Source organism: Rhopalosiphum padi, chromosome 2 (assembly GCF_020882245.1).
Source record: "Rhopalosiphum padi isolate XX-2018 chromosome 2, ASM2088224v1, whole genome shotgun sequence".
In the NCBI taxonomy this organism is placed as follows: Eukaryota; Metazoa; Arthropoda; class Insecta; order Hemiptera; family Aphididae; genus Rhopalosiphum; species Rhopalosiphum padi.
This window is the reverse complement of record NC_083598.1, coordinates 57,856,418-57,872,910: the sequence shown is the minus strand read 5'-3', so window position 1 is coordinate 57,872,910 and position 16,493 is coordinate 57,856,418. Positions and strand designations below refer to the sequence as shown.

Sequence of the window (16,493 nt, the reverse complement as noted above, 5' to 3'; positions counted from 1 at the left end):
ACGATGGGCGGGGGCGCGCGGTTCTTCTCCGCAAACTGCGAGAACAGAAAAATTGCATTCGCGACGTCGTAACAGAAAATAAAACGCAAATACAAATTTACAGTATGATAGTAGGAGGTACTCGTGAAATTCTACACATAACATAATAATACTATCATAATATTATTTTACAATATATTGTATTAATTATAGCAGACTCATTGAAGTACCCGCTGGCCGTTGTGTATTGTGGCCACTGGCCATTGTGCAACACGTTTTGAGATAGCGTCGCGCAGTGCGTTATCACGCCATGTAAACGCGGTAACTGTACAAAAGGTAAATCGATCGGATGAAGGTTATCGCGCGCACTGGCCGTTGCTGTTACTATCTCAGTTGGTAACGGTGCGCGGTATAAACCGCCGTAGACCATCCACGGTACCTATGGCTGGTCTGCCATCGCGGACACAAACGGCTCTTATCATTTATCATTTTTTTTTTTTTCAAAAATTTAATAATATTATTATTGTTCACTACCTGTTACTATTTTACTAATATTATTGTTATTATTCGTTATTAATTATTATTTATCGAGATTTATACAAATCTTCGAGGACCTCGGTCAGCCGCGTTCAACGACGATAGTACACGACGACGTCAAAGAACGTACTAAATTAGCAAATCGCTTCGTTTTGTCTATCCAACACATTGATTAAATTACAAAAGCATTAATTTCCCACGTTCAGGGTTTTCGGGATTGATATACGCCATGTACAGGCGGTGGTGACGTGTTTAGGTCGGATGCTGGGACGATATAGTCTCTATCATAATTATTTGTCCGGTGGCTGCTCGTTGATCGAGGTTTGCACAAAAGGTTTTGTTTGAATTGGATACTGACCGTCATGGATTGGAAGGCAGTCATATTCCAACAATTGGAGAGCAGAAACTCCAGGGAGACAACTAGCTTTCAAAACTTGATCAATTTCTGTGAGTTTCCCAGTTCTAACTTGATTTTGTTGCAATTGTTATAAACAAAAATTCTTTAATGTTTTTTTTTGCCATTTTGGCCATTTTCAGATAACAAAATCTATGACAGTTCACTTTTGTTAAGAGCACAAAATATTCAGCTTGAATCTCAAATTATACGTGGTAATACTGGTGGTGATTTTGTTTACTCTGAAAAAATATCAGCTTTAGAACAAAAATTGCTTGTGCAACAAGAAGAATTGACTGAATTACATCGTAGACGTGGAGAAAATGCTCAAATGATTATAGATTTAAATGCAAAATTACAATTGACTGAGCAAACACTTGCAAGCAAAAACCACAGGTCTGTGATCGTGTATCAAATTATTCAATACTGAAATATTAACTGATAGTTGAAATATTGGTCTAACCTAACTGAAATTTATTTTTATAACTTAACAGTTGGTTTTTAATTGAAGATTATTTTATCTAAATTATTTTTTATAGTAGTAGGATGATATTATAGTAGCTATAAAACTATATTTATATGATGTTTTTAACTGATGTATAGTAACTATGTCCTTAAATTAGTGTAATATAATTTAAGTTAGTAAACATAAAATATATTAAATTCATGTTATAGAATTTATATTATAATTTAATATATCTAGTGTTCTATAAGTGGTGATTGAAAATTAATTTAAATAATAATTTCTGTTAATACAAAAAAAAAAGTCTAAATTAATGATAAAAAACATTTTTTTTTTTTTTAAAACTACCTAAGTTATTGATATTTACCTTCAATATACCAGTCATAATATAATGTATTTTTATTTGAGTGCCATATTTTATATTTTTAAAAATAATACAAGACTATCATAATAATTTATTTTACTGATTTTAATAGTTATCTACCTATTACTCTATAAATTTTGTTTTATTCTATACTACTATTATTTAAAACTTTAAAAATTAGAAACTCAATAATTTTCCAAAGTATAATGTCAAGTTAGTTAATTATATATATAAGTTAATTCTGTAATCAAATATTATTTTAAAGTGCTCACGGTTATTATTTTATTTTATAACAGTGGATATATTCTATGATTGTTAATAATTATAAGAATTATGTTTATAATTATATAGTTCTTTATTTAAATTTAAATATTATATAATAAATATTTTATTACAATTCTTATTTATGGAAACCAAATGTTATTGTAGTTAATATTATTCTTCATTTAGTTAAAACTAAGTTTTTAGTTCAAATAAATTGAAAATATTTTGCTTATTTAACTATTTTTTTTTTTTTTTTTTTTAAATTAAATCAAACTAAAATTGCAAACTTAAGGTGTGAATATATTAATTAATTATTATTACATAATAATAAAGCAATTTTTAAATAAATTTATGTTTTAAGAATAATCTTTTAAAATATTTTAAGTATGGTTTTATAGAATCTTGTGAAACATTTCACTAATATAATTTATGTACTATTTTATTTAATACATTTAAGTATGAGATATTTTTGTATAATTTTTTAGAATTTAGATTTCTTTAGTTAATTATAATTTGAAAAAAGTTAAGTTATTTATTTTTCAAAACTGTATAAATAATATAAATATAATTTTATTTATATTTTGTAAATTTTTGTATGTATAGTTGATAATTTTTTTTTATAGGTTTAATGAAACTGTATACTTTAAATTTTAAAATATTTAGAAATTTGTTTGTTTTTAATATGATGATACTTTAAAGCAACATTTTATATTTATTTAAATTTTTTTTTAAATATTTGTAATTAATATTTCATTAGGTATATAATTTGTTTAATGTCGCTGTTAAATTAAACCAAAATACAATGTTATAAATATAAACTAAGAAATTAATTTTCTATCAGTAACTTTTAATATAATATTTTCTGTTAAATAATCATGAGAAACTCAGGAGATTGAAATTATATATAAATAAATTTACATTGAAAATTCATAAATATGTTAAATATTCTAATTATAACTTATTTATTATAATTAATTCATTTGTAGTTTTATTTTATATAGCATATTAAAAATATTGTAAATATTATAAATAAAACTCTATAGAAAAACATTATTTAATCGACACATAAATAAATTATTAAGTATACCATTTAACTTAGATTGAAATTAGAGATTAAAAATAATTAGTATTTAACTAAAATGATAAATACTTAAAAAAATAGTATAATAACTTTACTGCTATTATAATAATTTAATATTAGTATTAAAAAGTAATTATTAATTTGTTAACATCAAGATTTTTTTTTAAATTTACTTTTGATATATCAAATTTTTACACAATATATTTTTATCAAATTTAGAAATATTTTTATAATTTTAAAGTCACATACTTCTTCTTTAGTTATAACTCAATTAAAAATCAAGAACTTCTCATTCATTTACATACTCTTAAAAATATATTATATTTGTTGTATACTGTTGTTAAAAATTTTTTAGTAATTTTAATATAATTATTATCGTTATAAATTTGCATTATATAAATTGAGTACTATGTTTTGATGACCAAGTCAAGGTAAATTTAAAAATAATGTTTAAATTTAAAATGTGTTTTAATATTTTCAGTTTGTTGTTAAATTTTTAATAATATAGTTGTAAATATTTATATAATTATATTTAATTTACAATATTATGTATGTATAAGTTTAACTTTTAGTTAAAATTATAATGGTACAATTGTTTCTAAAAATGTATATTTATCAAATATTTTTATGAAAAAAAACAAGTTTCTTTATAGTACTTTTAATTGTTATATGATTTATACCATTAAAAATTGTGTAATATTTTATGATTGCAGTTTGACTGAACATATGAAGTTAGTTGCTAGTTTGCGAGCTGAAATATCTTTATACCAGAAAAATAACTCTGAACTAAAACAATTAAATCAAGTTCTCAAAGATGAACACCAAGCACTGCAGTTGGCTTTTACTAAACTTGAAGAAAAATTACGGGCATTTCAAGTAATTGTTTATTATTATATTATAGTTATTAATATATTATTTTTTTAAGATTTAGTAATTTAGTAAATTTAAATTTAAATTAAACTAATACATTTCAATAAATTTGTTTTATATTTTTATATACTATTTCTTTTATTTAGAACATTTGGATTTTATATTCATAGGTATAATTGATAAGAATTATAATTTTTTTCTAATACTATCCATTCCTATTGAGTAACAATTTATTAAAAATTGTTACTTTTACAAACATAACTTTATAACAAAAGTAATTTAATACTATTTAAATAATGTACCTAATTCTATTTTATTAAATTAAATTTGTATGATTTATTTGTTATACATGTGAAAAAAAAACATTTTATAATAACTATTTACGTATTATATTATAAAAAACAATGAACTATTTAAGGCTATTCAGAAGTATTAGAAAGAGCATATTTGCTTATTTATGAATACTATTCTAAAATCTAAGGTTCTAGTATATCTAGGCACTCTTCTTACATATAATAAAACAATATTTTCAGTAAAAATTACATTTTTATTCAACAGTGTGATAATAATTAGTTATATTAGCTAGTTCTATTTATATATTGCACATTTTTTAGTTGTAAAATATTTAAATGGCAGTTCAAATAATTATTATAGTCCCATGTTTTAGTGTTAGTAAGGAATATATTATATATGAGTATAAATTTATATGTGTTGTAGTTTCTGTGTTCTCTCTGTATAATAATATGTACTCTTAAAAAACTAGTTGATCATAAATCAGGAAATATGACATAAAGTATTACATTTTTATGTGAAAATAGACTTTATTACAGTTGCTCAAATGCAGTTGAATTACAACATAATACTTAGTATTTTTTATTCAAAATTTTTATTTGATTTTTACTTAAGAAAACAAGTATAAAGATGACCCTGACAAAATGTGTTACATCGTGATACTACGTCATTTCAAATGAATAAATGTAAATATTATCCGAAATAAATGTGTAAAGGAAATCATTCAGCCTATTTTTAACTTAAAACAAACAAACATACATTTGATTCACGTATACCGCGTGTTGAATGACATAATAAAGTACCTACCGTAAATTAAAATGTTTAAATATTATGTCGGTGATTATCAACTGCCTGCCTATATGGTTTTTATGGAAACGAATTAATACCTACACAATTATGTGTGTAGGTATTATAGGTATTTGTAGGTATGTGTGTATTATATGTGTATTATATATAATTTTTTTTTCTAAGTTCCTAATATTGTTTTAGAATACCTACAATTTTTTTAAAAATTATATGTTAATAATATTATCGCTCATTATTCTAAGAAATCCCACAATGATTATGTCTTATCATTAATTATTCTCACGTCATTTTAAAATTAATATATAATTTTTATAATAGATAGATTACGTTTTCTTTTTATTTTAATATGTATAATAAATTATATACATGATATAGGACACAGGTGTTATGTATTATTATAGTAGTGCAGTATATAATTTACTAGCATTACTTTAGTTAAAAGGTACCTAATAAATAACCCTAACAGTGGTCTTCAACCTTTTTGGACTCGTGACCCACTTTTTAGGCCTATATTTTTCGCGACCTACGTAAGCTTTGTAAAATAGCTAAAATTGCTTAATGCTTTACAGTAGTACTATAAAACATTTCTAACTGACTAAATAAAAATTACATTTTAGTAGGTATTTTCATTTATTAATTTTCTAAGTTTAATAATTATAAAATTATTTTTCTTATCGCAACCCAATTTTAAAGCTTAGGCGACCCAAAAATGGGTCACGACCCACCGGTTGTAGACGACTGCTATAGAATATAATGAACTGATATATAGAACTACGCGGTAGATAGGTACTTTATATGATGACTAATGGGTGATAGTTTTATTGTGCGGAATCGGGATCTATTTTACTGTAATACCTAAATTTTCTCACCGATTACTATGTAAATTATTTTATTATTTTTTTTGCACATAAATATAGCTAGTAATACTAATGTGGAATATCCAAGTATAAGATTATAATTGTATGTTAAAAACGTTAGGTTTAAGCTAAAAATGTAATTCAACTATCACATATTCACATATTGGTACTTCCATCGTTATTTTATTATACATGCTTAAATACTATAATTTCATGTTTAAAATCATTTTTACTGACATTTGATTATTTTATTAAACCCCAAAACATATAGACGAGCAACATACAATTTATAAAATTATGTTCTATTTATATTCCTTTACATCTCGTCATTTGTACATGTTTAATTATTTTCAATATATTATAATATTTGTTTGCATTCATATGTAAAAATTTGTCTCGGTTTGTGTAAACAATAGACATTTTATTTAATGTATATACAGATGCGACTGTAGAGCAAATAGCGATGATAGTATATGGCCGTTTACATCATAAAATGATAAAAAAAATGTATTACACTATGCATTTATGATAAATTGTAATTTATATGAATATGAAGACCAAGTTAAATGAAATTGCCAGCAGTAACACATTTTACGTTAAAATTTTATTAAAATTAAAAATTTAAAAATTAAACTATAATATAAAACTTAAAAATTTTTATAAAATTTTATTTTATACTAGGTTTTTATACCTGTTTCTCTTTAGCCTTCTTTAAAGGATTTTCTGGTATATTTTTGTAGTTAAGAACTAGAATCAGCGAGTGAATGATTTACATGTAAATACAAACAACTAAGACATAATCATAACTATTTATTTTGGTTTAATAATGAAAAATTATATAGATCGGTTTAATGAAAATGTGTTTCTAATGAATGGTTTTATCATTATGTTATTATGAATTGTATTAATCTTAAAAATAATCATCGAATCAACTTTTGTTATCTCATTAAAATTATTCTAAATTGTTTTTGTTTTAAATAATAATAAGAAGAACGGTGTCATTGAAATTAATACAAATTATTTTTTTTTTTTTTTAATGGATGCCGAAAACATTTTTGAATTTAACTTTTCCTCTACATTTTATAATTGCTATTTAATAATTAGCTATAGCCTATAGGATAACAAATAATGCGTGTAAAACTATTTATTATGAGATTGCAATTTAATTTTTGTTTTAATGTTTACACTAATTTTCACTCATGAGTAATTCGCGTTATTTGAATCTAGCTTCAAATCCATTCATAATATCATGTTTTTCAATCAAATTTTAACTGCTTTGTTTTTTGGTTATTTTTTTGTCTCTATAGTTACATAAAATATTTTATTTTTGCACTAAGAACATTGCAATTTTTTGTGTAGATACATTATACAATATGCCATGAACATTATATATTATTTTCTTCTGTAATATTTATGTACAATATACCTAAGCTCGAATACAAATATCTACATAAAAAATATTTTTGTTCAAATAATATTCTTAACTTCTTGTATAACATGTAAATACAGATTTTAAATATATTAAATTATGTTTCAATAAAAAAAAAAAAAAAACTTCTTGTATTAAAAATTATGTTATATCAGGTTATTGTAGTTTATCAGTTTATTAGGTACTTACCTATAAACTTTATTTCATTAATTCTGAGCATTATATTTTTAATCAAATTTTCATTTTAAATATTTATCATACGATAATGTACTATGTATATTATATTGGATATTAAATAAAATGGAGTTCTTAAAAAAACATATAGAAAATATTCATTTATTTATAAAAAACTTAAGGTTGGTTTTTTATAAACTATTCAAATATATAATTTATATTATGCAATTAATAATCAATAGATTATGGTACTTTTCACTTTCATTATTGTACTGTTATGATAACCAAACTGCTTTTCTTAAGTATTTTAATTTAATTTAATTTATGATCCAAGAACAGGCTTGTTATGAATATTTATCTATACTTCTGCTAAATGTATTGAATATACAGTGAAACTTCCATGTAACGAACTTCCATTTTACGAAAATTTCTGTTTAACGAAATATTTTTAAGAACTATGACCTTCATTGATAATAAATAGGTACGTAATTTTATTGAATGAATTCATCTATATTACACATTTTTTTTTTTGCTTATTCTACTTCGTTACATGGAAGTTTTACTGTAATTGGAAATAGCAAAGTTACCCTAAATAATATTATCGTTAACTGTAAAAACCATTCACTTATGGGTTTTTAAAATTATCTATTTGTTTGGAATAACGTCTGTCCATTCATTGCCTTTCTGGTATTAATGATGATGTGTTCAATAATTTAAAAGTTGTATTTATATCGTCAGGGCGGACATATTTCATAACAGATTATTTATATAATTATTTATTATTATCGGGATCTTCAAATATTACCCGTATCGGTTATGTCCCATCACATTTTAATTAATCAATAGTTGATTTTTATTATTATGGTTTGGTAAGTAGGTATAGCATATAGTTGTGTTGCATAGTCTAATGCTTACCTTGACTCTAGTGAGTTCGGAAAATATTTGCACTACAACAATTTTACTTATTGTAAATACTTTTAAAGATTGTAAAAATTAAAATTAAATAAATAAAAATAAAAAAAAATAAAAAAAATTCTCTGTAATGCCAATTAAAGACCTAAACCGTGGCGCTTTGAGACGGGTCTATTTATAATATTGCATGAGAATATGCCCCCACTGGCGTGCCAGTCAGTTGACACACGCACTGTACAATCACAAAATGTTCGCTAAGCTAACTCGTCGTCGATTTTCATTACAGGATGAAAACAGAGAACTCGTGGTCAGGTTAATGACTTATAAATCTAAGGACGCCGAGAAGTTGAATGAGGAAAACGACCATCTAGTCAGGTAACAATTAGCACTTGGTGCATTTAATGTTTGCGCAGGGTACCTATATTAATTAATTAGATGCAGAAACATTATTATGGTTGTTTGTACGATGATAAAACTACATTAACATGCATGCCGTAGTATGACTATTACTATAATGGTCTATTACAATGATGCTTCATATATTTAGAATTCGGACTGCAGCATGTCGAAATACTAACTTATAATTAATTTAATTGAAGGATACATATTATTTTTAACATTAACATATTGTTATTAAATAAATATATTGAAATACTCGATGATAATAATAAACTTATTTATTTATTTAGATACAGTTGTATTATTTTTAAGTACTTCAAAACAATGTGCTACAAGAATTAACAAAAACAAAAAAAGGCGTTTAATTGTCTTTAAATATATCACGACAGTGTTATTTATCTAAATTATAAGGCTCTAATATTTTTTTTTTTTTTGTATACAAGTTTGAACATAATATTTTTCTAGAAAACAAAAATCTATATTGAGGGTTTTTAACCGAGGCCATCAAAAGCTGAACATTTACTATAAGACGTGTTAAATGATAATTATAAAGATAGGTAACTTATTAGGTATCAGAAGAAGAGTTTGTTTTTAAATATTTACTTTTAGTCCATTTAATTAGATAACGTGATTAAAAAACACATTTAAATTATCATATCCTATTATTTATTTGATACAATTATGTATCATAAAGGTTTCATTATACTTGAAAGTGTATAGTTTTAAATTATTTAACTTTATATTTAAGTAATATTTTTGGTATATTTAATTTTTGTAATTTATAAAATAATAATTAAATAAACTGGAAAATCGTACAATCGTATAATTTTTGAAAAAACTTTTTTTGTTGTAGTAACTATACATTAACATTAATTAATTATAGACAGGTATTATTCTAACTGTACAATTTTAAAGTATAAAATACCTACTAATGCAATATGATATATATATATATATATAATTAGTTTCTAAAATATCTATTAAATTTAATTGTAATAATTTGCATTAATTGTTAAAATAAATAACTGTGGTCTGATGGTTGATAATAATTTATACCTTAGGTTAGGTTAGGTATGTATTGGTTTTCCAATGGTGTATATTTATTTAGTCAGCTGTTTTTTGAAGCAAATATTTCATACATACTTCAATCTTTAATTTTGGCGGTAGTTTCTGGGGACGTCACCTAATTGTGACACAAAGTAACCTTTTTACCTATTCACCTATTGCGGACCGTACATAATAGGTAGGAAATACTATTTAAGTGTTTATCAAAACTAAATAAATATCCCGATTTCGTCCGATACGTATTTTGATATAAATATAACTTTCAACTATACACGATTCACACACCAAAGTTTGGCGTAGTAATTCGGTGCTTCCATAGATTTAGCTTCTATATAACCTTCAACGACTAAAATACAAACATTTTGTGATTATTTAGTAGACATTTTTATTGATGATGATTCTGATTTCCCCCCTGAATATAGGCTACTATTGTAGTTCCAGTATGTTTTTGACAACGATTGTGTCTGAAAGTTTCTATTCGAAATTCAATTCACTATTTTATACTTCACATCCAAGTATATTTCAATTTTTGGAAATTATGAAATAATGCCAAACAGATGCTAAAATAAAATTTCAATCTATAGTTTTTACTCTTTGGGAAACAACTAAAAAAATTAATAGAAAAAAAATTATATAAACCCTAATTACAAAATTAAACAACTTATACCTAATTTTAATTTTAAAAAATAATGAGTTTTAAAAATTTACCTTTAACACTATTACTATTTTACTATTTATTGACATATTAATTGTATTTCATATTTTTATAATTTCAATTATAAATACATCCAATACAGTATTTAAAATATTTACTATATTTTATTAATCATAAGCTATTTTGTGAACTAATGTATGTTTGGAGTATTTGGACGCAATCGGGATACCTTTATTAAATACAACTAACTGAATTCGGGCCGTAATCGGGCTGGTAGTATGTTATATATTGTAGGTACTTTTAGAGTAATGGGATGGGTACCAATTTCCAAGTACCAAAGAAACAAACGAAACAACACTAAAAAAGATCACGGAAAAGGGGAATAATATGCAATTGCAAAAACAGATTTAAAAAAAGTCGATTTTGTTTTTTATTTTATTTAAAATAATTAATTACTGTTGAATCTTAATATTTTCACAAAATATTTATATCATCATTTTTTAAAAATTGTATACATCGTTTAAAAATATTTTGGTTTTTTATGCAATTTATTAGCATTTAAAATTTTTGAATTTTTATTTTCTATTCACAATTAAATTTCAAAGTATTTAGACTAATTTTCAGCTATATGCACTATTTACACCGTTTTACAATACATTTGTATTGATTTATAAGTAATAACAACAATAATAATATGTGATGTATAATTTTATAATAATTAATAACATAAAATATATGATATTTTTACCAGAAATTAGTTCAACTTACCATAATTTCAATAGAAAAATAAATAAATTATAAAATATCCTTAGATATAGTAGCTTACGTTTTCGCTAAGAATCGTTTTTTATATGTGATGTTTATTATTGAACTCATATTTAAGTACTTAACTCATTTATTCCAGTGATGAAGGTACACAATGCCAAGGGACCTTCGAAATCTATGTACTATGCACGCAGCAGAGCTACTTTAACGGTTTTTAATTTAATTCTGCATATAATAGATTATAATTTTAGTATTTTAATTTTTAATACATAGAATATTTTATCATTGCTTTCAAAAAATTAATATTATTTATAATATTCTTTCGTGATAAATTAAGTGGGTTGTTATTAGTACCTAAAAATTTAGTCAATACATGCTTTTACTTTAGTTTTTACCTGAATATTGCATCACAATTATTTTTTTTTGATTAATTATTTGGAATTATGTCATTTTTTTATAGTAGGTAATATTTATCGATCTTTCAATTTCTTAGCATCTAAAGATAATATAATTTTATTTATTTAATATTGTACCATTAATTGTATATAATTAATAGCCAATAGTTATTATTGTTTTATAGAAGAATAAGTATACCTATTATTAATTATCACCTATGTTATTTTATTTTATAGAAAACGAAATGCTATTATGCAAAATGAACTTAAAGAAGCAGCTAATGACATGCGTGGTGTAACCGCAGAATGCTTGACAACTGCTGTAAGCAATAGTATTGGCCCAATTATGACATCTCCGTGTGCCATGCCTAGCAAAGCTACCATTCGATTTGTAAGTATTTCAAAATACATAAATCACATAATATTGTACTCATTGAATTTTAGAATGTTTATTGATCATTGAATGCCTATTATTAATATATTAATCTGTTATATTAGAGTTACTGTATAATAATTTTTGAATAAATACTTTAAATCCCTAACTAATAAGTAATAAATATGAAAAAAAAACAATTTTTAATTACAGTTATTTTAAGTTATTTCGTGAAAATTTGATTATTTTAATTTTTTTATTATTTATCAAGATAACTAAGTTTAATAGTGTTAGAAAAAAAAATATATCTTTTTTTAAGTAGTTTCTATTAATAAAGTATATATTCAAAATATAATTTAGGACGCTCATGATGGTGTTGTAAGCGCTGTGAAGTGGAGTCCAGTAGATCGAATGGTAGCAACTGGTGGAGAAGACCGTAAGGTGAAGCTGTGGGATGTGTCTAAAGGTATATAATAAATAGTTAAATATTTTGGTAAATCTTAAAATTGTATAATTGAGCAATTTATTTTAATAGGTGTTGCTGAGTGCAAAGGGATGTTGATTGGAAGCAATGCAGGTGTTATGTCAGTTGAGTTTGACAGCACAGGTGGGCAAATTGTAGCAGCATCTAATGATTTGGCATCGCGTGTTTGGACAGTAAATGATCAACGACTTAGGGTAAGTAAATACGATTACGATTATTTGGTAAATGAGTGACTATTCAAAAATAATAACACAACATAATAATGTTTGTTCATTTTTTTTAAATTTAATTTCACATTATTTTTTATTACCATATAAATATTACTTAAAGCTATTATCAATATATATATATATTATAATTATAATTAATAAATAGAAGACTATATAAGACTATATTATATAATATTTATATGTATATATTATTTTAATAATATTTTAAGTAAAAAAATCTTAATTTATAAACGAGTAGTTACATCTCAAAAGTACTACTTAATATTAGTACTCATCTTTGACTTAATATTCCCGTTTCTTGGTTAATTATCACTATGGTTATTGGTTAATTTAATCATATATGGTAAAAATATGAAAGATGAATTATAAATAAAAGCTATTGAATACATTTTATGCCACAAGAAAGGGAAAGTTGTCATAATTTAGCTTTGAGAAACGTAGACAAGACTCCAACAATTTTGAGTATTATATAAATTTTGTTTGAATGATTTCAAACATACATATTATGTTCATCGTAGGAAAAATCGTCTACGTTTCAGCTCAATAAATACTTACATGTTAATTAATTCTAAAATAAATTAAATTGGTTGGCTAAACCGTATTATTGATTATTAAAATTAATCTTCAAAAAATAAAAAAATAAATATTTAGAATTGCAATAATTTATAGTGAAAACTAGTGAATACTATCATGTTAAACGGTTGTAAAGTACCTATTTTTTATTATTATACAATTGAATAATTAAAATGAACAATTTTGCTAGAAATAATTCAATAAATTATACGTATTATTTATTTATAATACAAATTTTTTATTATTAGTTGGTACCTAATTAAAATATTGAGATAATTTGAATTTATTAATTAATTTAAAACCTAGTTTTTATTAAAATTAGTTTTTATTAGGTAGAAAAAAATAAATATTATTTCAATATTTTATTTGAAATATTTCTATTTTAATTTCTTAAAAAGTATTGAATAATCGTTATGATATTTATACATATCATTGTACGTATATAAATAGAATTGTTACTAGTATAAGACTTTTTAATTTCTTATTTCTTATAAGTGATCGAAAAATTAATTAAAAATTTTTTTTTTGATTATAATTATAATCAGATAAAAAGTTTAAACTTAAAGTCGAACTGTCTAGCCTAAATATAAGTTAACGGTCTTATAGATACTAACATTTTTTCTATTTATTTTGACCGTTAAGGCTATTTGAGCGCGATGTCACTTTAAAAAGATTGTTTATCAATATGATTAACAAATTTATAATTTGTATCTTAGCTAATCTAGGTTAAAAAAATCTGTCATGGCAAACTATCTCATTATGGATCATTAAAAGTTGATCACTCAGTATCGTTTTGCGTACCCCGTATCGTACAGCTTGCACATGCTGTCCGTTCGTCCTACTGGTATGCTCATACTCACAGACAGCCCATCTTGTTGATGGTACTTGTCAACGTGTCTTTTTTTGTTCCAAACGTACGCCCATGCTATTAGCACGGCAACTTGAACGGCCAGAAAAACTAGGCATGATATTATAACACCGAATAAATTAACGCATAAACTATCGATGTTGTAGTCGTGGTGTTTTATGCTGAAAGCAGTTGTGTCCGTAGGATTCATTTCCGGTGATGCTTGTTGCGCGCCGAATCCGAACTTATCGGTGATTTGAATGCTTTGCACGAGCAGCATGTCGTCTCTGGCGTCCGATGTACTTTTGGTGGACCTTCGCCGCCTTCTTTTTCCAAATGAGTTTACGGACCTCAGTTCTCCAGAAGCGTCTTCTTGGTCGCACTGAACAGGTTCGCAGGTTGGCATGCAAGGTGTAACTAGAGCTCTAAATTGGACCACCTCGGATGACGGGAATTTGAACGCATCAAAATATGATAAGAGAATCTGAAAAAACGAAAAAAAAAAAATGAAATCGATTATTCCATAAGTTTGATTTGACATGCTCGTTGTAGAACATATTAATCACATGTATATTACATTTTTTAATATTGTATAATATTATTTAACGAACGTAGATTGAAAGCATTACCTTTCCACTTCCCGAGTCTGATGATTTGTAAAGAGGACCCATGATAAAGTGGTCAGTTGGACATCCATCAGCGTCAATTAGCACTATTTCACTTGAGTCCACTCCGTCCATAGCTACCAATTCTCTGACAAATATCTCGTACGGGCTGTTTGGGTCCAATATTTCGAATCGGAGTGCCAGCGGATCTCCCACTTCGGCCGTAGGCTTAACGTCAGCCCCTTGCCGGTCCGTAATCTTCATGGCGACATTCGGGGAGTCCACAATAACTTCCTCCGTCATGGCTGGCTTCAAATCACCCTGTATTCCTAGATCTACTTCGTTTGAAACTGTTTTATTTGTCAAGTCGTACTGACATGTAATGGCCACACCAAGATCGGAACTAGTGATTATGGTGTCGTGGTGTTGAATAATCACGTCGTTCATGTATCTACCTAGACCTTGTTGTTTTACGTTGCACTCCACATCATCATAAGCCATTTCGAGTTCGAAGTCCAAACTTCCGCGTACATCTTGAACACACGAGTTTGGATTTCCTTTCGCATAAATTTTGCCATTGAATAATTTGCTGGTTTTAATCCTAGCCACCATGTCACCTGAACGACACTCGATGCTTATGTTGTAACAAGAATTGAGCTCATAAGTTGAAGCTTCTGGAACTTCTAAGTAGGGGTCCTGAAACATTTTAAATGATTTTATTGTATTAGATTATGAATAAATTAGTATTATTTGCGCCCGTAGATTTAGAATGATGTGTACATATGTCATGTAATGTCGTTGACCTGCATGCGGGTCGATAGGTTTTTTTTAAATATTTTAAACGATTCAAAAAGTACTGTTAAACTTATTATTGTTATTATAGAATTTAAAACAATCTACTTAAATATTTTTAACGTAAAATGTATGTGTTTTTATTAAATTACTATTTTGTGTGGGTATGAAAAAAAATCGAAGTGAAAACAATTGCGTTTAGAATGACGGGAAGTTAATACGTATTATTATGTTTTGAATATTAAAATTAACATAACCTGACAAATATTATTGTCACATTCATAAACTGGGTCCTATATTTTCCGGAAACTTCCTATCATCAACTGTCTGGACATATCATACCTAATAACAATATTAGAATGTTCTATCAAAAACCGCGAAATTGGAGTTAGTTGGCTGTGACTTTTTTATAATTCAGATGTTATGTGCTAAATCCGTTTTGAATGAAAGTACTTATTTCCTCTGCTCATAAATCCATGTACAACGTTCAAGGTTAATATAATATAGAGAAATCGTTGAAAAATGAAAATACTGTGATTCATCATCAGTCGGCTGGGTACTTAGCGGCGGACACCTTTAGAAAAGGATAATATTTTAGAATTCTTTTCGGAAAATAGCAATATCAAAAATAAATGTTCGTGTCATAATTTTCATCGGCACACCGATTCTAATCAACCGAAAACTGGGTCGACATGTATAGAAGGCCCTCACAACACCGACATCCCGGGGATAACGTACCGTGGCGTTGGTTTGTTATTATTACAATTATTATTAGTATTATTGTGTGTACGATGTGTTTGTGTGTGGAAGGATTCCGTTTTTGGCACCACTCGAATGTGGGTTACAACAACTAAACGTGTTTGGGAAAGGATACGGCACACAGTAACA

The 16,493-nt window shown here is 25.6% G+C and overlaps 2 protein-coding genes across 2 annotated transcripts in view; one reads left to right on the top strand and one right to left on the bottom strand.

Annotated features, from left to right (window-relative positions):
- The first annotated feature begins 446 nt into the window (after positions 1-446).
- Positions 447-16,493, top strand: part of LOC132923415 (autophagy-related protein 16-1) — a 154,966-nt gene continuing 138,919 nt past the window's right edge. Inside the window, exons 1-7 of the mRNA XM_060987397.1 lie at positions 447-963; positions 1,054-1,306; positions 3,796-3,958; positions 8,709-8,797; positions 11,939-12,092; positions 12,435-12,540; positions 12,610-12,752. Of these exons, the coding sequence (XP_060843380.1) occupies positions 879-963; positions 1,054-1,306; positions 3,796-3,958; positions 8,709-8,797; positions 11,939-12,092; positions 12,435-12,540; positions 12,610-12,752 (993 nt within the window). The 5' untranslated portion in view covers positions 447-878. The remainder of the gene's footprint in view (positions 964-1,053; positions 1,307-3,795; positions 3,959-8,708; positions 8,798-11,938; positions 12,093-12,434; positions 12,541-12,609; positions 12,753-16,493) is intronic.
- The window catches only part of LOC132923414 (uncharacterized), a 34,138-nt gene continuing 30,463 nt past the window's right edge, over positions 12,819-16,493 (bottom strand). Inside the window, exons 5-6 of the mRNA XM_060987396.1 lie at positions 14,838-15,509; positions 12,819-14,692 (exon numbers count right to left, since the gene is read on the bottom strand). Of these exons, the coding sequence (XP_060843379.1) occupies positions 14,144-14,692; positions 14,838-15,509 (1,221 nt within the window). The 3' untranslated portion in view covers positions 12,819-14,143. The remainder of the gene's footprint in view (positions 14,693-14,837; positions 15,510-16,493) is intronic.